This window comes from Pyrgilauda ruficollis, unplaced genomic scaffold (genome assembly GCF_017590135.1).
Source record: "Pyrgilauda ruficollis isolate IOZ18807 unplaced genomic scaffold, ASM1759013v1 scaffold19, whole genome shotgun sequence".
Classification (NCBI taxonomy): domain Eukaryota; kingdom Metazoa; phylum Chordata; class Aves; order Passeriformes; family Passeridae; genus Pyrgilauda; species Pyrgilauda ruficollis.
In genome coordinates, this window is record NW_024518095.1 from 6,138,983 (window position 1) to 6,160,375 (window position 21,393).

At 38.8% G+C, this 21,393-nt stretch overlaps 1 protein-coding gene across 1 annotated transcript in view; it reads left to right on the forward strand.

Moving 5' to 3' along the window:
- MYRFL (myelin regulatory factor like) overlaps positions 1-21,393 on the forward strand; it is a 40,055-nt gene that overhangs the window by 9,269 nt on the left and 9,393 nt on the right. The window contains exons 3-19 of the mRNA XM_041465506.1: positions 480-547; positions 639-897; positions 1,692-1,783; positions 3,617-3,764; positions 6,911-7,106; positions 7,576-7,652; positions 8,154-8,264; positions 8,826-8,916; positions 12,355-12,555; positions 12,938-13,046; positions 13,506-13,615; positions 16,992-17,155; positions 17,753-17,816; positions 18,548-18,624; positions 19,396-19,467; positions 19,590-19,636; positions 19,754-19,918. Of these exons, the coding sequence (XP_041321440.1) occupies positions 480-547; positions 639-897; positions 1,692-1,783; positions 3,617-3,764; positions 6,911-7,106; positions 7,576-7,652; positions 8,154-8,264; positions 8,826-8,916; positions 12,355-12,555; positions 12,938-13,046; positions 13,506-13,615; positions 16,992-17,155; positions 17,753-17,816; positions 18,548-18,624; positions 19,396-19,467; positions 19,590-19,636; positions 19,754-19,918 (2,051 nt within the window). The remainder of the gene's footprint in view (positions 1-479; positions 548-638; positions 898-1,691; positions 1,784-3,616; positions 3,765-6,910; positions 7,107-7,575; positions 7,653-8,153; positions 8,265-8,825; positions 8,917-12,354; positions 12,556-12,937; positions 13,047-13,505; positions 13,616-16,991; positions 17,156-17,752; positions 17,817-18,547; positions 18,625-19,395; positions 19,468-19,589; positions 19,637-19,753; positions 19,919-21,393) is intronic.

Below are 21,393 nucleotides of genomic sequence, written 5' to 3' on the forward strand. Positions count from 1 at the left end.
CTTGAACCTCCACCTATTCCTAATGTAACAGAGGAAGCCTCTGTAGCTCCTTTGAATGGCAGCAAGATGGCATAGGATTTTCTCTTCCTTAAAAGAGCTGAAGATGCCACAGATCTTTAACCACTAGTTTAGAGAGAATGGGGCTTAAATCCCTTGTGAGCACCATATGTCGAGAGTCACTGGTGTGCCTGGAGATAACTGAAGAACCACTCATGGGAAGGAGGATTGAAGTGTGAAGGGGGATTTGGGTGAAAAGGGATGGGGATTGGGTCTTCTTCATGGCAGAGAGGCAGGAGATGGTCTGATGAAGTGTAGGGGACATTGCTCCTGTGAGAAGGGGCAGCAAACATGGTGAGCAATGCTTCCTGAAGACCCTTGTCAGTAGCCTGGTGATCTCCCTCCAGTTGCTTTCAGCATTCGTTGTTGTTGTCCTCCATGTCTTGTTCCAGAAGAAATTAAAATCTCTTTTTCATCCCCAGGCAAAGCCAGTTGCCAGACTCCCCACCAGACTCTGGCTCAGAACCGTGTTCCCCACCACAGCTACAAAGTAGGTGACATGAGTTTGGCCTCTCCCAAGCCTGTAGGAATATCTCCAGCTCCTCTTCCTTGTTCTTACGTTCTTTTTTTATTTCTCTCAGCCCCATGGTGTGGTGCTGTGTGGCCCGGTGGGCTGCAGCCTCCGCTCCCGTGCCCATCAGTCGGGGCACCGAGCAAGCTTCCCTGCAGGTTCATGGAGACTTACCCTGACCCCAGTGCCATGGGGTACCCTTGCACCACCTCCCAGGGCTCCTGCCTGAAGACAGAAAATGCTGTGACTCCGTGGAATCATTCGACATCCTCCAGCTGTTTGGGTTTTAATTATTCATACTTCCAGCCTAATGCATCTCAGATGTCCGGGTAAATGATAAAGCTTTTATGCAAAGGGTGAGACATGCAAAGCCAGTAGAACTGGTTTAAGACTGGTTGTAAATCCCTGTGGGTGTAGGATTTTCCACAGGATGGCAGTGTTTAGACATTTTTGAGACACTTGTGGTTGAGTGTTCTTTAAAATACCTTGATCGAGGTTTAGATTGCAAGTAGTAGCACATTTCAATTTTTAAAACAATAGAAGGCTAATGAGAAATCAACAGGTTTTTCATAACTGGATTATAAAAATATTGAGGTGTTTTGCAATACCTGTTTTAGAGATTTGTGCATGAGGATCTTGTAAGTGTTCTAGCCAATACCATAAGAGAAAAGGAATTGTCATATCTATGTAAGCAAGTGAAGCAGTAATTGTATACTATCTGCCATATTAACCCACCAATGTGTTCTGGATGCTCAATTATTTAAAATGTTCTGGTATTTTAACATTAACTGGTAAATAGTAAAATTATTCAAGATAAAAGCTGTGATTTTTAAGGCAAATGTCAGGAAACTAAACCCGTGCCAATTATGCACTGTAGAAATTTTTAAATGGAATCAATTTCTTTATTCATGTGAAATAAAAAAAAAAAGAAGTTTTGGAAGGAAAAAATCAGATAATTCAGTTTTAAAAACCCACCAACAGTCTCCTCCCTCAGCAAATCAGAATTTGGATGGCAGTGCAGTTAAAATGAGATAAGAGATACCTGGGTGTTCTTTTGCTATGATTCTGTAATATCTATGTTTAAACTTATAAAGGAGTAATGAAACATGTATTTTTACAAAAGTATTTCTGCAGCATCAAGCAAAAAAAGGAAGCTGTCCCAATTACTAGGAGATGGGATTGAGTCTCCAGTCCAGTCTCAGGATTCCCGACAAGGTGAGCGCGTGTGTGAAGAGGAAATTTAGTGTTTTATGCCACAGACAAGTGAATACTAGAGGAGCACAGCTCCTGCTGGCTCAGACAAGGTAATGGCATTAGTGGTCTGTACTCTACTACCCAGTTTACCTTTTTGGAAAACCAGGATTTATTTCTATTTGGCAAAGAGAAAAGAGCATTAGAAGTTCATGTTTCCTGAGGCTTTTCTTGATAGAATATTCTGCCCTTTTCCATATGTGAACCTCCACTACAGAAATGGTAATATATTTTGCTTACTTTGCTTGGCACTAACTTGACTGGGCAAAGAAACAATTTTGGGTCAGCTGAACATGGAATTAGCTGGGTGGATGAATAAAGGGATTACCACTTCCCATTATCTCCTCCACTCCATGTTTAATTTTCTACAAAGTGTATGCATAAGCAAGCTTGGTAAAAGCTGTATGTTCTTTCCCACCTTCCCCATATTGCTTTGGTTCATTGTTTTATCAAGATAAAAAAACAAAAAAAACCTCATACCAATTGATACAAAAAACCTTATTAGGCATGTACAGAAATGAATCAGCTTCTGTGAAGTGTGAGGCTCTCTGAATGAGCAGTTTGTAATGGCTGGTTTACCTGAGGAATTTTACCCATGTCTGTGAAAAAGCTGAGTGGCTTGTTATTTCTTCAGAGGAAGTTATTTGTCAGGATTAAATCAATCTTTTAGAACATGTTTAATGAATATCAACTGGATTTAGTAAGTTGCTTTTTCTTTGATATCTTTTGTTAATTCAGTGTTTCTTGGTTGTGACTAGTCCTCTAAGTCAACCACTGCTGAAAAGAGAAGACAAGCAGACACTTCTATATCTGAAACTGCTCTTGCTGTTTTTAATACTGAAAGATATAGCTTTGAAACAAGCTTTCTTTGGGTGTCATTCTTAATAACATCTCACTGACACATGCATTGGAAAAAGAACAGACATAGGTGAAAATGGCACGGGGATAATTTAGAAGTGATGTGTGAATTTCTTTACTGTGGCGTTTTTATATCTATCTATCTATCTATCTCTCTCTCTCTCTATCTCTCTATCTCTCTATCTATCCTCTGCTGTATGTCAGAAGTGGGTGCTTGCAAATGAAGCTTGGGCCTGAAGTGACTCTGAAGGCTGTTTTACTGTGCTGTCGCTGGCTGTGGATGGATCTTAGTTATATGCTCAAGGACTGATTTTCTCCTATCCTTACTGCACTCTATTTATCTGTCTCTCTTATCACGTTCTCCTCTGTCTTCATAAAATGTATAATATCTCAGAGAATTGAGGTTGACCCTGTCTGTCAAAGAATTCTCTAATGTATAGGCAGAAAGCAGAAGGAGATTGACCAGATGTAGTGGTGAATGGGTTTGCTATTGGAAAACTGTGCCTCCTGTAGTATATTCTTCAATTCAAACTTGTGGTAGAGGGAATGGGAAACAAATGCAATTATTTTGCTTAATTGCTGCTTGCAATGTTGCAGATGTACAGTAGAATTCTTAGCTTTCCTTCTCTTCCCCCCTCCCCTGAAGGAAACTATTCATCCTTTTGAGAGAGAGAATAAAAAATAGAAAGAACTACTTGTCATGTCAATCAAACATTTGTTTTGCAAATCAGGAAAGCTGAAAAATTTATTTTCTAGAGCAAGAGAATATAACACAATCTTGTGGAATAACTGCAAAGGTTAATCACATTTAAATATATATGCAATACATTTATGACTTATATGTATGTGCATTTATGTAAATATATTTGTAAAAGTGTCTATGCAGGATTTTTTGCTAGTCCCAAAAGAAATAACTGAATTGTCACTATCTCTCTACAGCAATTGTAAAGGACTGTGCTGCTGAAGTGCAAGAATATGACAGTGATGGACAGAATACAGCTTTGGAAAAATGCTGTCATGCTCTTACATGGCAACCATATCAAACTTCTCAGTGGAACAGCTTATTTGACTCTAATTATGAAAAATTGTAAGCACTGATGTTTGCACTTGAAAAAACAATGGTTTCTTCTGTTTTGTTTTTTTTTTCCCCTTTTTTATCTGTTGTAGTTTTGTAGGAATAAATGATACATTTGGCATCATTTGTTCTTATTGGAAATAAGAACAGAGAAGGAAGTATAACAGGCATGATGAAATATTAACTTGCAGGTGTATCAGATAAATTGAACTTGAAACACTGTTTGAAATTAATGCCAGGTTTTCTGATTTCCCTTCAGGGATTTAGGAGCAAAAGAAAAGTGAGTTAAGATACCTGGTAAATTTTGTTTATTTTGTCAAATGCATTGGGGCAAGTAATTATGAAGCATGCAACACTTTTTCCTCTAGTGGTCTAAAATATTAAAGGAAAACATTAGAAGTTACCGGTATTACTTCTGGGCTCATACAACTCAAGTCTTAATAATTATAGATATGTGGGTGACATGCAGCTGTTCAGTCAAAGATTTAGATTTTTGCTGTGTTAATCAAACTGTAAATACTTTTTTTTTGGCACATGATCTGGAAAAGATCATTCCAAATTCACGCTATGTCCCTGATTTTAATCTAATCATTCTAATACTTAGCATATGAACCCTTTTAACAAATGAAACCTTTTCTACAGCATCTGGTTAGTTGTTCAGGATTGGTGCAAAAAGTTTGTCACTGTCTGCACGGGACTTGCATAGCACAGTAAATTTTAATGCTCCTCTCACCCAACCTGCCAAAATGTCTCATGGGATCTGGGTGCCTATCAGTGTCATTGCTGGACACTGATGTTCCCTGTTTGCACACAGGAGATAAGGGCATTGCACATCTTACTGTGCCCCACACAATCCTTCTCCTGAGATATTGATTGACATCACAAGAGAGCAGACCTCTACAGTCCTTGGGAGCTAGCTGGACCCAGAAACCTCTAGCTGAATTTGTGATAGGAGTATTCACTCTAAAAGAAGGCTCCCAACTCCTGGCAGCACTTTCAGTCAATGACTACATGAGAGCTGTGTGCTGATGGTGGGAGATTGCTCTCCTGCCACTACCCACTTACTTGTTGCTTCCCGTACACCTAAAATTAAGGTTCCAGACACATTTCTTTGTGAAAAAAGACTATGTGATGATTAGCAATAAAGTATCCCAATACACTCTGTGTTGCCATTACTGTGGGAGGAGACTGAGGTGTTATTTTCAGAGGAAGTCAGTATTACTTTTAAGTGAGGTCAGTGGCTGTGCTGTTGTTCCAAGATGCACTGTAAATACAGCACATTGCACAGATTTTCTGAGTAGGGATCCTGTATTCTGTTGGCCTCAAAACACTCACATGCTTCTCATTGCAATCCATTGCATGGATTTATCCCATGCCTTCAAATTGCTGCACCCATTTGAGGGGTACTTCTCAGGTTAATTATTATTTTCCATTTTATTCATACAGTACTTGAACGTCTTAGTTGTTTCATTTTCACAGCAAAAATGCTGTTAGTTGAGGTAGATTCATTAGAAAAGGTTACTGTAGTATTTATTCTGCCCTTCATTGTGTCTGCTTGGCACATTCTTGGCCTTTGTCTGATATTGGTGGTGCTCTGTCCAAATTCTGAGTAGAAAGAGGAATTTGAAGCATATTTCTAGTAGGGATGCTTGTGTGACAGGGATATCTATTGCAACCTAAAAGTTATTCCAAATTTTGCTGTACTGCTTGGTATGACTCACCATTCTTTGTGGACTCAGAACAAAATATATGTTTGCTCTTATTTACTATAAATTACATACTCAGAAAGTTATAATACGAAATTGCTCTTTGGGAACCATTGTTCCAAACCCTGCAGCTTGGAGATGTGGACATTTGTAACTTTGCTTCTCAAGCTGGTTGCCTGTGTGTAGGAAAATAGTCTAAAATTGCTTTAACAATATCAGCTAATGACCTTGCTGACACCTAAATATGAAAAACTACTCCTTTCCCTACTATGAAATATACTAATTTCCTATATATATATAAAAATATACCCATTGTAGGAAAAAACTGATTAAGTTTTACTTCTTTAATAATGATGGTTTGAGGAGATGGTAGAATCTTCATTATAATTTTAAATATGAAGCAACACATGACTTAGTCATTTTGAAGTAGGTAGTTTTCTCTTTATTTCCTGTCCCAGGTAATCAATAGTTGTTTGAAAGGGGGCTTCTGTTCATAATTTATAAAACAATAATAAGGTCTGTATATTTCCTATGAAGTCTGTACATTTTGATTTTTCCAAATAATAATGGAAGAGTAATGGAAATCCATCTTCAGTAATTGTGTTAATGAGAGGTTCTTAGTAGCATCGTACAAGATTACCATTATCAAACTTTCATTAACAAGAAAAGCCAACGTCTATATAAGAGAACCTTGCCATGTAGTTATTTCAGAATTATCCATCCTTAAATCAGAGGACTGGAAGCATTGCTGGGATGGTGAGTTCACTGTCTCTAGCGAAAGACATTCTGATACCTTTCCTTGTTTCCTGTGAGTCATAGACACACAATACTCTTTCTCTTTGGTGACAAATTGTCCTTTGAAGAAATAAAATGGAGTTACTTTAGAGTTTGCTCAGAGTGGGATGGAGAACTTAAAGTCAGGCTGGAGGGATGGTATTGATAGCTTTTCTTTTAGCTTAAGTAAAGCCTTCCTGGAATCCCACTGCTTCTGCAGAAGCACTTGCTGTGGGAGTTTGTGAACAAAGTGGGGAGTCTTGCTGGCTCATTAGCTTATTGTTGTCTGGAGCACTGGCTGCAGACTGTGGTTTGTAGCACTGTTGTAATGAACGATTGAATACACTAAAAGGTTGGTTTGTGCCCTTAGGTGCACAGAGTTCCTTTATATCAGATTTGTAAGTGAGGATTATGCAAGCCTCTCAACCTCTGGTTTCCAAACATTTTATTTTCAGACTAGAATTAGAGGACATTTTATGTGTGTTTTCATTTTTACACCTTTGACAGTCAAAGAAGAAAGTACTGTAGAACTGGTGATTGTAATGATGTATTTTTAGTCCAGGTTTGTCACTGAAAATCAGGTGGATTTTTGCAACACATTTAAAAAAAAAGGAGCTCAAGATATCACTTAGGTATGTCAGTACTTAAAGTTACCATTCCTTCTCCTTGTTTTTGTAGACCTGCTGTAGGATATCACATTGTCACAGATAAAGGATTTAATTTTTCAACAGCAGATGATGCCTTTGTGTGCCAAAAGAAGAATCATTTCCAAATCACCGTTCATATTAGAATAACTGGACATCCAAAATATGTCAAAACTCAGCAGGGGAGGAAACCAATAGAAAAGTTTTACTTGAAAGCTTATGGAATTAAGGCAAGTGTGTCGCCTCTTTGAGATTATTACTTTTAATTATCCATTAGCAATGAGGTAAATAATTGAACTATTTTCTTAATAATTTTTTTCACCAAGAGCATATAACTACCTTACATAGGTTCTGTTCTCACATTGAATATCTGCACTCATGCTTGAGCATGGAATGAGCTAATAAAAGTCTGGATTCAGAAAGCATTCTTTCTTTTGTAAATTAATGCCACTACTTTCCTTTTTTTTTTTTTTTTTTTTTTTTTTCCTTTTTAAATGACATCTCCAGAAAGACTTGGGCCTTCAGATTAGATGCCAATTATCAATTGATCCAGCAGTCAGTTCCTCCATCGATTTCCATTAGAAATGAGTGCATTTTCACTGTTTTAGGCACAATTTACCTATTAATGTCTATTTCAATTTTTGTGTGTTTAAAAATTTTATATTCTTGTCATTTTTGAAAATTATTTTTATTTTATAGGTGGAAGCTCCAAATGAAACAATTGCTATTGAACAGTCTCAATCAGATCGAAGCAAAAAAACTTTTCATCCTGTAAAGTAAGATTTTTGAGAAAATTATTCCATTTTGTTTCAATATATATGATTGGTTTGAAATATGAAGTAGCTGTTTCTTGAAATATTACAGTAGCTCTAAGCCAGTTTTCTGATTTTTATCCAGATTTCATTGTGGTTGCACACAGAGAATCACAGTACACACCTGGTCACACTTCATTAAGAGAAATTTTCAACAGGTTTGCACATGTTAAGTATGGCTATCCAAAATATTTACATTCAGCTAAAACACTCTTTTACGCTGCTTAGAGCTGTATGACAGATGCATTTCCAATCTTAAAAAATGTCAGAATGTTCCTGCCCTATATGAGCATGAGATACATTTACAGTGCTTTTTAAGGGGGAGTGCCTCTGCTAGAAACATGCATGCAGCATCTCTCTGGAGCTCTGCCATTCTTGAGCTTTTAACTCACTGGCAGAATCAATGTTTATTCTTCTGATCTCCAAATATTAACTTCCCTGATCTTGTTTTCTTTTCTGTTTTAGAGTTGATCTGCCAGGGGACCAGACAACTAAAGTAACACTGGGACGGCTGCATTTCAGTGAAACAACAGCAAATAATATGAGAAAAAAGGGGAAACCTAATCCTGACCAGAGGTATTGCCATAGCTAGTTGGCCTGTGTGTTAGAAGTAGAAAAGAGAAGGTCTGCTTTAGAATGGAGACAATGTTTGTGAAAAATCGCTGCTATCAAATCTGTGGTTTTTTCCAAATTCTGTAATACTTGGTATGTTCTTGAAAGCCTTTCTCTGCAGTCACAGAATGATATGAGAATAAAACACCCCAAACTTCATCCTCATGGTTAGAGGTAGTTTCAAGAAATCATAGCCAGAATAATGGCTGACAAAATCAGGAAGGAAAAAATCCCACATAATGACCATTTTCTTCAGAGGCAGGAAAGCTTTTCATCTTTCAAGCTTCATTACTTGAATTTCTAAAAATTATTGTATTCTTTGCTAGTTTGCAGTGATTGTGGAGCTTGTAAAAGCATATTTCTTAAGAGTGAAGGAAATACTATTTCTTTTATATTGTAAGAAATACATTTAAAAAACATTGTCTGTCTTTTTATGTATCAATAATAACAGCTGTATTTAAAACTTCTTTTCTGTGAGAAAGAATTGCTTCAATTATTGTCTTGATTAAATCAATTTTAAATTAGATACTTCATGCTGGTGGTTGGACTGTATGCTGTCTCTCAGGACCAGTTCTACTTACTATCTGCAAATGTCTCTGAAAAGATCATTGTGAGGGTAGGTATAAATTTGTATTACTTTCATGTAAAAGTATTTACTGTTTTGATATTCACAGGAGATTGAGGGGTCATGATTCTTGAGAATAAAAATTACCACTGAGTCAAAAAGATTGAGAAAAAAACCTACAGTTGCATGTTGTATAAGTATGTTATCTTTTAATTATCAGAAATTAAAAATGTTATAAGTAGAACTATAGAAGGATTTCAAAAGAAACTTGTTATGAATTCTAGTACAAAATATATTGATTTTTCCAGACTTTTTTTCATTTGCAGTGAAACAATTTACTTCACTTGCCAAGAATTTTGTAAAACCTTTCATTAGCTAGAGTCTTCAGTTTCCAAGGAGGATGAGAAGGAAAAAAAAGCAAAGAAAGAAGGTCAAGCAGCTCTAGGAAGTTTAAGGCCTATAACTTTGCTTTTCCAGTGTGTTTCCAGAGTGTCCCACCTCTCATTTTGATAGCAGCAATATAGGTTTAATATCAACAAAAGGAAGAATAATCTCTTTCTCTCTTAACTGTTACTTTTCAGTTGCCTGGTTCACAGAAGGCTTTTCTTTCAGTACTCAGCTTTAGCCCACTGTTAGACTCAGAAAAGAGAAAAAAGCAATATCTGTAGTGTAACAAGAGCTATGGAGAATTGGAGAAAGGGGAAACACAGAGTGCCAGAAGGAGTGGGATTGCAAGGGGACTGCCAAGGGAAGGTGGAGGATGCTGAAAGCTTTCAGTCCTGACCCCTTTTTCTTGTGATCGGTAGGTGGTGGCTAATGTTTGAGCTGGGCATAGTCTGGAGTTATAGTTATTTCTAGGGTGAATATTAAGTTTAGGGCTTAGAAAGAAGGGGAATATGTAAGGTGACGTGCTGGGGCTGCAAAAGATGGAGAGGGCCTCTGGAAGATTGCAGTGCACTGAACTTTTTGATGTGGGTCAGTTGAAGAGCTACTTCTTGTTTGCATGGACTCTTCCTAGCCCTTGGCTTATGGAGAGGAACAGGCTTAGCGTTTTGGCCTGGAGTCAAGCAAGACCAAAAGCTCTGGTGTATTAAGTGGAGCTGGGAAGAGGCTTCTAAAGAAAAGTCAAGGGCTGTCAAAAGCTTTTAGTCCTGGCATTGTTTTGTGCAGGCTACTGCTTGAATCCTTTCTGGCCCATATCTGCCTAGGCTTGTGACTATGGTGTGGTTTAGCATTTGGGTTTGGGGAGAGCAAAAGGGCAAATCTCCAGCATGGGGGGTGTTGCTCAGGGGTTTCCAAAGGAAGTTGGGGGCTTTCAGATGATTTCAGTCCTGGCTCATTTTTCATCTGAGCATCCTCTTGTACCATAAACCCTCTTTCTGTAGTTATAGTTCGGTTTTTGGGGGGCATCATGGCCTGGAGCTCCATTCTGGGTGGAGCTGTGAAGAGACCTTGAAAGCAGTATGTGGAGTTCAGCAGTTTTCTGCATGGCTGAGAAGTTTTATCATCCTGGCTGCTGCTGTGGTTTTTTTTTGCTTCAGCTGGATGCTGAAGCAGTGTGTTTGCATCATTCCTGCATATATAGTTATTTTCCTTCACTTGTCCATTAATTTCCACAATCCTGTTTTCATCTGAATTTCTTTTTCTGGATCTGACATTGTTACAGATATCACATTATTAATAATTTGGGAAAGCTGTTGAATTCTCACAATTGTCTCATTCTTGTTACTTTACGAGATATATATTTTTATGTAAGATTTAGAAATTTACATTTCCAACTATTTTTAATATTAGATTCTTTTGAAATTTCGATGAAGAGGGCTCCTTCAATTCATGTTAGACAGTTTTTGAACAGGAATTTATGGAATGATATTTTTCAAATCTGGCCACTATTTCAGACAGAGGAAAAAAAAAGGTCAGATCAAGAAGCTCTGGTCTGAAATGGTGAAAATATCAACAGGAAAAATAGAAGGGAAAAAAAGAAATTGTCCAACTGTCTAACAGGGCTTCAGTGGCAGGGTAAAGCAAATCAGCCACTGGCTACCTTAAAGTGGCAAAGCCATGCAAATGCACTGTGAGGAAAAGCAGCTCATCTTCTGGCCCTTTAGACACTCCAACACAGCAAAGCTACCAGCTGAGTGGGGCTTGTCAGGCTTATCAGATCATGCTCTAATTGTGACAAACAGTGGTGAGTACACAGTGCCAGGCCTTGTAGCTGGCAGAGCCTTGTGAAAGCCTGGCTTCTTTTTGTGTTTTGGCCTGAATACAAAGTTAAAAAAAAAACCCAAAACAACAAACAACCCAAAATGAACTATTGGAATAAAATGCCTTTTCTTGTTATACACATTCTGTTCTTTTATTAGTGTTCTTTAAAAGGCCCTGTTTCCTTGACATGAAATTTTCTAGATGAATTAATTTAAAACATTACAGAGGATTTTATGAATCACATGTGTTTAAATTCTGCCTTGCTTTCTATTTTCTGATTTCCAGTCTCAGCTAAAATTTAGTGGTAGATAAAGAATGGTTATGTGGTATAATGTCAAAGTTAAAATTTGGAAAGATTTGGACATTGTCGACTTAGCTTAAGGGGCTAATAAAGTAGAATTCAAGGGAAAAAAGCATGAGGCCAGTACAGTGTGAGCAGAAACCCTTAGAAATAATGCCACTGTTTTTTTCTGTTAGTGTGTTAAAAAGTTCTTGAACACAATTTCAATATTTAAGATCTGGCTTTTCATTTTCCCTGTATTTCTAACAGAATAACCTATTCTAATAGAATAAACTATTGGAGTTACCAGTATTGCTGAATGGGACAAGCCTTGGCTTCTCTGGGCCCTGCTGCTGAACCAAATGGCAGCAGCTGTGGTGTTTCACCTCAGAGACACCTTTGGCTGGCTGTGAGTCGCAGCTGGGCATGCTGGGGCAAGCCCAGGGGTGTCGGAGCTCCAGTGGAGCTGGGATGAGCTGCCTCTCTTAGAGGGTCGCTCCACAGGCTTCCCTGTGCTGGAGAAGCTTTAAGGTGATGGTGAAGGAAGGAGTGGGTTCTGATGGAGGGTTTCAATCCAGGGTTTTTATTCTGGCCCGCAGGCCTCTGAATGTAGCAACAGCTCCAACAGAACTCCCAACTGCATGGTCTGCTTGCCCTTTTACCCAGGGGAGAGGGGGAGGGAAGGAATACGGGGACCACCAACCAGGTATGGGAGAGGAAGTTTCCAGGGACAAAGGACACCTGGATGGGCTGATGCCCCCCAGGGGTGGAGGACATCTTTTGAATCTGCCCAATCACTCGACAGCCTTCTGGAATTCCAGGTCTGACAAGCAGTACTCAGCAGGAGTCAGGGTGGGGAAAGGAGAGGTGAGTGACACACCTGGGGAAGGAATCTTCAGGGAGAAACCCGGGGTATGTGAGGCAAACCATGACATCGCACCGCAACAATAAACAATAGTGCATCTATGCTATACTGTATCTTTAAGCAAACGATTTCCTTCCAGGCATCTAACCCAGGGCAGTTTGAGAACGACAGCGATGTGCTGTGGCAGCGAGGGTGTGCTCCAGAGACCGTAGCCTACCACGGTCGCGTGGGCATTAACACCGACGCGCCGGACGAAGCGCTGGTGGTCTGCGGGAACGCCAAAGTGATGGGCAGGGTCATGCACCCCTCCGACAGCCGAGCAAAACAGAACATTCGCGAGGTGAGCCCCGTGCAGCCTCCAGGGCGATGCTGTCTGCGCTGCAGCACGGGGGGATCGTTGTTCCCACGCGAGAAGCAGCTCCTGTATCCTGGCTGTGCTGAAAGGCTGGCTTAAAGAGGGCAGATGTGCCACTGTGCTCTGAGAACAACCGCCTACAGACTTTGGAGAAGGCTCTCTGCGGAAGCTGGGAGTTGTCAAACAGAAGGGGAGCTGGCAGTGCAAATACAAATAGCACTCTGGTAGTGGGCAACAGGAAAGTTGTCTGTGTTTTTCTATGTGATGATTGGCCAAATGACTGTGTCAGGCTAGTTGCTCTCTCAGTGGTGTCCTAGATGCCATGCTTAATGTTTCAACGTGTAAATCTTGGTATTTTTCCAACTAGGTCGACACAAATGAGCAGTTGAGAAGAATAACACAAATGAGGCTGGTGGAATATGACTACAAGCCTGAATTTGCATCTGTTATGGGAATAAAAGATACCCATGAAACAGGTATAAAGTCAGCTCTGTTCCCATTTTTCATTAACATCTACTGATATTTATTGTGCCATAGTGTCTTTTAATATCCTGCTATTTCATCCTCATTATTTAGGTTACTGCAATTTCACACTTTGCTGTGTACCTCTTGTATAAAAATGCCAAAATTAGGTATTGTCTGTACTTTTACAACTTCTGTTTCAATTCTTAAAGATGGGAAGTTTATTTTCCAGAAGTTTAATGAGAATGAAGTATGTGCTTACAAACTATTTTGTTCTTTCTGCAGAAAAATGAGAATTCTAAAGGTTTCTGGCGTTTTTTTCTTGTGGAATGGAGAAAAATCCCTGAAATCCTGGATCTTCCTACCCCAGAGAAATTCTAGATAATCTTTTCTGCTTTGGCTGTAGTTTTTAGAGTGGTCAATGGATATGCCAGTGTGTTTCTTGACATTAGTTTCTGTAACCTCCTGAACAGGAATAATAGCCCAGGAAGTGAAGAAGCTTTTACCTGAAGCTGTTAGAGAAGTTGGAGATGTTGCTTGTAATGATGGAGAAAAAATAGAAAACTTCCTCATGGTTGACAAGGTATGGTCTCGAGGGAGAAAGTAGGGATGTGCATTTAGACTGTTCTTTCATGTGGGGAGCTGTGAACACGTGCTGTGCCCCACAAAAATCTGTAGTCCCAATGTGTTACAGAAAGGGTGTTTGGCGAATCATGGAGAAAAACTGAACCACCAGCTGCTAGTAATGGGCTGAATCTTTTAATGACAAGAAGTATCTATATTAAAAACTGGTTACAATTCTATATACACATACAGTTAAAAAGAAAAAGCCCTAACTTTTCTGAATAGAAGTGGATAGTGATTTCATAGCATTGATTCAACAAGTGGTACTCCAAAACATTATTTTGTGCTTAAGTGTTTCAGTTAATTAAGTGTTCCACAAGTGAATAAGCAATGATGGCATTCAGTTTGTTAAATAAAAACTTCCTTACTCTAATCCTGGTATAACCTTTACATACCAAATCCAAGTGCTAGCTCTATGTGTAGGGGCTTTTTTTTGGCAATCTGAAATGCTTTTTATAGGTTCGAAATCATATGCTATGAAATGTCACACAAAATAATTACCATGCTCATAGGCTGGAAACGCTGCTGAGGTATTGTCCTGTGCTCTCTTCTCCTCCTTTTCCTGTGGAAATACAGCTGCAAGGGACTGTCAGTCACAGAGTCCAGTCACACCAGGCTGCAGACAGCACTTGGCGCAAGGCAGCCCCTCTGCTGGGTGCTGGTTCACTGCATGCCAAAGACCACTTCCCAGCTTTTTCCCACTTGCAGCTGATAATGAGGAGAGAGGTTTTAGAGAAAGGTGACTATCTTGTCTGGATGATACCATGAACACAATCCTGCATTCATTATCATAATGCATTCTTTCATTATTCTATACAAGTTTACACCACCAAAGTTGGAGAAAACAAAAATATTTCACTTGTTATCTTTTGATAGACTATAAATAATTTAAATTAAATCTTCTGGGTTGTATTCCATATAAAAGAAGTATGAATTAGATACCTTGAATAAAGCTGTGGAAAGAGCACTTCTGGAGATACTGTTGAAAAGGAGATTTTTAGAAAATTTGCTCTATTTGGTCAGAGTTCCATCCTGTAGCTGATTTCTAGATGCTAGCAGAAGAGCAGTGGTGGTAGGTGACTCCAAGTTAATTTTGCCCTTTAGGCCTTCCAGTTATATGGTATGACACCTGTACCATCATTTGCATTTTTGAATGCCTCCAAAATTTCTTTGAGGTACTCTGGTTTTTCATCTGACAGAAGTTTAGGTTGGAGAATTGAGCTTTTGATTCATATCTCTTCCTTGCTGAAATATCACACAAAATACCATCTCAAACAGTGCCTCACAGCACTGCTGTTTGGGCCCATCATGTTCCCTTTCTTCTCTGTACCTTGGCTCTCTGGAGAGCACTTGCCAGGATGTCTCCCAGGGATGTGACCTACAAATGGAGAATGCCTATTTTCTGTTCATGACCGTAGGGTATGATCCTGCTGCGTATGTGGTCCAAGCAGGACTGGATTGTTACAGCAATGGTTTATTTGCTGCTTAAAATTTTCTTGACTACTTGTCTAGATTTGCATCTGGGATTACTGCACAGGCACTTTGGTGTTTTAATATGGTCAGATAAATCTGTGCTTTCTCCTTTTTCTCCTAACACTTGTGGCAGAGCATGTGAATGTCAATTCCATGACCTTTGGGGTGACAGGATCGGGAGAGATCAGTGTCCAGCAGTTTAAGACATATATTGAATTCAGAGATTTGGAACATGTCTTGTTCAGGTGGAACATCTGATTTAAATTTCTGGAGCTCCCAGCTCCAGAATAGCTTAGCAGCTTGAATAATAAATGGACAGTGTTTTTCTCTTCTTTCAGTGTGGCAGGTGATGAGACCTTGAACTTTTATTCTCGCATATTCCAGATAAGTACGGTGTTGGCTGGTGTTGTGTCTCTTTGTCAGTTTGGAGCTGTTGAACTCTGTAAAACTAATTGATTACATTACATTTGAACCAGGGTCTGCTACTTTCTAGAGAAATGTCTCAACTATATGCAATTTTGTCTTTTGAAACAGAATCTTTTTTTCTCATTCACACTGTGCTCAGTACTTTGTCACTAGAAGGGCAGTAAAACTCTGGTCAGTTTTTTCCTCTCAAATAGAGTGTTCCTTCATTTTGTGAGAAGAGCAATATTCTCAGCTAGTTGAAGCCACCTAGAAGCAATTCATGCTTGATTTGAAGACAATGGAAAGGGCAGCTGCAGTGTATCATTGGCCAAGTGTCCGTATTAGTGATTTCACAGTTCTAGGTACAAGAGATAATTTTGAAGTGACATTTTATTTAAATGGGCTCTTGTTATTCTGGCAGTAGGGAAGCTTGTGACTTGCAACTGATAGTGTGCTCTGATTCTGATTGCATGGAATGCTGGCTGGTTTTGTGGAATGCAGTCACCTTTAAAAGAAAGGTGTGCATGGCTTTAACAATGTGAAAGGCAAAACTGCTTTTATCTTCTGCTTAACTTGACCAGACTGGAACACAACAACATTAATTGCAGTAATTGCTTCATCCAAAGGCAGCAGTCTGGTTGGACATTAGTATGAGAAAGCCATTCTTTCACACACAACAAAGTATTCTTCTATTATGCTCCTGCAGTGGATCAATAACAATTTTTGACTCAGAAATGGATAAAATACTGCCTGGATGATTATACTGAGGGCATCTCCAGCAGCAGATTGATACCGAGATGATAAGCAGGGGTAGGAGAATAGGAGGCTTTTCCCTAGTGAAATATCCAGAAGTAGTAAATGGAGAGTGTCTAAACTGGTTTAGTTGCAGAGATGATCATGTTATTAGAGCCTGCAAGATTCCTGTAAGAGACTTGAGAGGCTGAAGGGGAGAGCAAAATATTATATAATCAGAGCTTGACATCTGGTGTGGTTTTTAATCTGTCTCACATATCTCTGTGTGATTAATATTATTTGTACAACATGGATAGAAACTCTGGTTTGTCTGAGCCTACCTAATACCTGTAGGGAGAGGGCTGGATGTACAATTTGCTAAGGGATGCTAAAATCTGTGTTCAGCTAAAGTACAGAAAAATCAAGTAGTAGATGCCTGCTGGAACAGTGTTAAGGTTTCAGCATGGTATGAAGGTAAAATACGGTTTAAATTCTTGATGTAAAAATCCCTTTAGTTCAAATTTTTCTGCAAGTTCTCATTTTCAGTTTACTGCAAATTAAATGCCTAGCAAAAGGATTTTATGGTCATACATGCATCCCATCTACAGTGAGATAACTTGTGTTTATCTAAGTGAATTCTGCACTCATTTCTGCTTGTTACACCTGATTGATGAATATACTATGTACCTACTATGTGCCTACTTTTGTCATTGTTTTCTTCTCAGGATCAGATCTTTATGGAGAATGTTGGTGCTGTAAAGCAGCTTTGTAAACTAACAAACAATCTTGAAGTCAGAATAGAAGAATTGGAACAGTGGAATAGGAAACTGGCCAGGCTGAAACGGATCAACAGTTTAAAGTCAACAGTCAGTGAAGAGAGCAAAGTCAGGTACCTCTGGCTGGGATGTTCTCTAATAGCTGTCAGACAAGTTGTTAAGGTGATCTCTAAAGCGATAGAGGTGAAAACCGATTTTACTTGACAGTAGAGTTCAGCTATTTTCCAGTATTTAAGCTGTGCAAAAGACCCCAAATTTTTCAAATTTCTTCAGTCACTGATGAAATTAATGTTTGAAATGGCTGTTAAATTGCAGTAATTTTTGTAATTGCTTCTGCTGCATGAAGTAAAGGGTAGATTATGCCCAATTACAGCTCTGGGACTTGGAAATTGTTTCTAAAGCAAATCTGAGGAGCATCTTCTGCAAGAAAGAATTTTCACTGGTGCTTCAGTGGAAGTGATGAATGTTTCCTCTTTCTAATCCATTTCCCCAAGTTTTCTTCAAAATCAAATGTAGCATTTAAGAGCATTCACCTGAGTGAGTTAACTGGAAACCTTTATCCTTGAAAATTAATCTGCTGGCACTTCTGCCTTTCCCTTTGTAAATGTTAAAATTGCAAAAGCAAGTGACATTAACACATTAAAAATGTCTTTTCTTCTTTCATTACTTGCTGAAGCATTTGAATTTTAAAGAGATCTTGTCTCTTACAGCAGGTATAGTCGAGCTAATAGTCTCTTGCCATCAGTAAAATCAGTCCCACCAAAATCCAGGAAGGTGAGTGAAATGAAATATTGTCTGAGTCATTCACTGTGATTTGCTTTCACTTTCTCTTGCCTGTATCATGGAATAGGAAGTGGATACGATACCCCTTTTCAAAGGGATCATATGAGTGAGGAAATACATCTATTGACCTTTTTCAAGACAGTCTTCCTAGGCTGCCAAGCCCTGTTCTTTAATATGAACCAATGCTCATTTGCCTACTTTGCTTGTGCCAGTGCCAAAGAGCAAGAGAAAATAATAGGTCAAATATGCTTTGTGCCATAATGACAGTCAAATGCTCCATCATCTAAGATTATCCTACTTGTTTGGAAAGTGCCTTTCTTCTGTGTTTGTACCAGTCCTGCTTTCACATGGTCGGAGCACATAATGAAAGCTGCTGAGCTTTTAGTTCTGGACACTTACTGAGTTCTTTGATTTTGAAATACTTCAAAAGTATAAAAAATGGCAGGAAGATAGGACAAGGAACTGTTTTTTTTATCTATCCTTTCTTCTTCTACAATGTTTGTGCCCCCAAACTATCAACAATGCACAGTGCTATGAAAGTCTTAGGGACCTCTTAATTACTAAAGTTTTTCTCTGTAGATGTTGACCCATATATAGGGGTGATCAGGAAAGAAACAAAGGTGATGTAAAGTCAACCCAGTGTAGTATTTCTTAATCTACTAGTAGTTGCTTAGATATGTGCCATTTGAATTAACCAATTTTTTTTTTTTTTTTTACCCTAGGTTTGCTTATCAAAGACCAAATCTGTGAAGATTTTCCGGGTGACTATAATAGCTTTGATTGCTATTATGGCACTATGGTAACAATTAATTAACAACAATTTGACTTGTTTCTCCATTCCCCTTTCTACTTATCTGAAAGAATATAGCACTTTTTCTTTTCCCTTCCTACTTGAAGAACACAATGTATTAAGATTAACAATTAATATCCCTGGTAATATTGTAAAGTTGAAACCATTGTATAAAAGTAAGGTACTCATGGGATGGACACACACCTGATCTCTCTCCACATCACAATGAATGGTGCACCTTGAGTCTACCTCAGTGGCTTGTACTACAGGTGCAAACCTGGACTCTGCATGTTTTATCCAGTCATTCTGTGCCTAAGTACAATTTCTGATGTACAGAGTGATTCTGTTGTGTGAAATGAAGCTGAACTTGTTCCCACTGTGGTGTGCAATTATGTGACTGGAAGTTTAACTTGTGACATTGGACTTGTGGAAAAGAAAGTATGCCCTGGACTTCTGAGATTGCCATTTTCTGTCTCCAGTCCAAAACCCTGTGGGTTACAATCAATCTTTTTGTGACCTGAGTACTTTGAGCTGGTGGTGTGATTCTATATAGGTTGGAAAGTGGCCGTATTTTGTGTTGAATGCAAGTACATGAACACAATACTGCATACAAGTATTTGATCTAAACCCCATTAAATTCAGCTGAAATTTTTCCCACTAAGGTGATCAGATAGTTAACACTTGCATGACTGCATTTTGACACAATGTTGTCAAGGTATTATTGCTATTGTGTTGCATGAAAGATGGGCGTAAATCTACAGAACAATTCTCTTTCTACAGTGCTTTGACAATATGGAGCCTATATTTACTTAGCCTTCATGACAGCCGTTTTGAAAAACATCCAGTTTACAGGCAAGTAGTTAAATCACCGTTAGTGAATTCAAATTAGTGGAATCGCTAATAGACTGTGGATCAATTTGTTTTGGTCTTCAACTCTAATGTCCATTTCTTAATGAATTGTTTTTCTTCATCAGCAGTACTCCAAGTTCTGTTTCAGTCTCTCCCTCTACTACCACAGCAGGTACTGTCTCTGCTGGTCTGCATACACATAATTGGCTATTATAAAATGCCAGTACACAGAATTTGTGGGAATTATATTTTGGTTTTTTTGTCGTTGTTTTTTGCTTTTTTTTTTTAGCATTGCCCAGTGAAAGCACAGTTTCTCAGACAACACAGCCCATCAGCAGGATCCCTGAAGTGAATTTCTGTGACATTTTACCTTGTGACAAGGTCTATTGTTGTCCAATTCATCAACCAAAAGTCAAATTTCTAAGTTATGAAAAAAATAATGCAAAGGAAAAACGTAAGTTGAAAATGTAATTCTTTATAATTTGAGCAGAAGCTGTATGGAAAGTGTGGGGAAAGGGGCCAGAATCTTTAAAGGTTGTTAGCTTTCTACAAAAGAACTTAGTCCAGACGATTAAAAAAAATCTTGATATAACTAATCATCACTGCAGTGAATGTTTTTGAAAAATCCAGTCTGGTTACCCTTAAGAATTTGGGACCCTAAGATGACTTGGCTGGTGTCACTGTTTTTCCTGGCCATTCTTGGTAAATTATTTGATGTGAACTGGAAAGTCAGTAATCCCTTTAATTGACCTTTGCCTACACTTGGATGTGAGTTGATTAGGGCTAGTAGAGAATTAGTTAACAGATGCAAAAAACCCCAAAAAACCCTGAATTGTGTTACAATGTGGTGGTACTACATGATTTCTATGGGCAGAGACAGAATGCCAACTGCCTGAAAACATAAAACTTACACTTAAAACTCTGATTGTTAAGGCAGGGGTTTTGAACAGTAGTATTTGAAAGCAGAGCTCTGTAAAATAAAATAGTTTTTGTTGTGAGCACCCCAAGTGTGGAGACGCGAGGCTTGACTCCATTTCAGAAGGCTGATTTATTATCTTATGATATATATTATATTAAAACTATACTAAAAGAACAGAGAGAAAAAGATCATCAGAAGGCTTGAAGGAACAAGAATAGAATAGAATGCATAACAAAATCTTGTGACTGCTCACAGCCTCGACACAGGTGGCTGTGATTGGTCATCAATCTACATGGACCAATGGAAGATGCACCTGTTGCATTCCACAGCAGTGAATAGTTATTGTTTATATTTCTTTCCTGGGCCTCCCAGCTCCTCAGGAGGGAAAATATCATAGTTACAACTTCTACTGGAATTAATTATTTTAGTGATACTGTCTGCCAGATGTTGTATGTGTAGTGCATGAGATGTGTTGTTTACAACTTTTATCATATTTATAAGAAAGGGTTAATGCATAAAGGTATGCATAACTTGTAGGAATCTGTATTCCTCTCTCCCAGTCCTTAACATACCCAGTGTGTGGAAGCAAATGTCACTATGACTAAACCAGCGTTTATACTCTTCTTATCTTGGCCTTGGGAACAATCCTTGCAGCACAGTTGACAAAGTGAATGAAACTGGGGATGGATGCAGTTCAGCCTCTGAAGTACAAATGTCTGCCAGGGCAGGCGTCGCCAGTGGCTGTGGCACTCTCAGGGTGAGCTGTTTCGGTGGGGCTCACCCACTGGCCATTCTTTCCTCTGCAGACAAGCTGCATGTGAGTGCTCCTTGAGATTCTTGTGATCAGTGCTGCAGTAAGGCCGTGGCAGATGGAGCTCAATACAGCTTTCAAGAGGTCATACCTGAGTGATTTGTATTGCTCTGAAACCTGAAAGATTAATTAAGAAGACATTAATCTCATTTATAAGTGAAGGAATTATACATGGATGAAAATGAAATATGAAAACCTT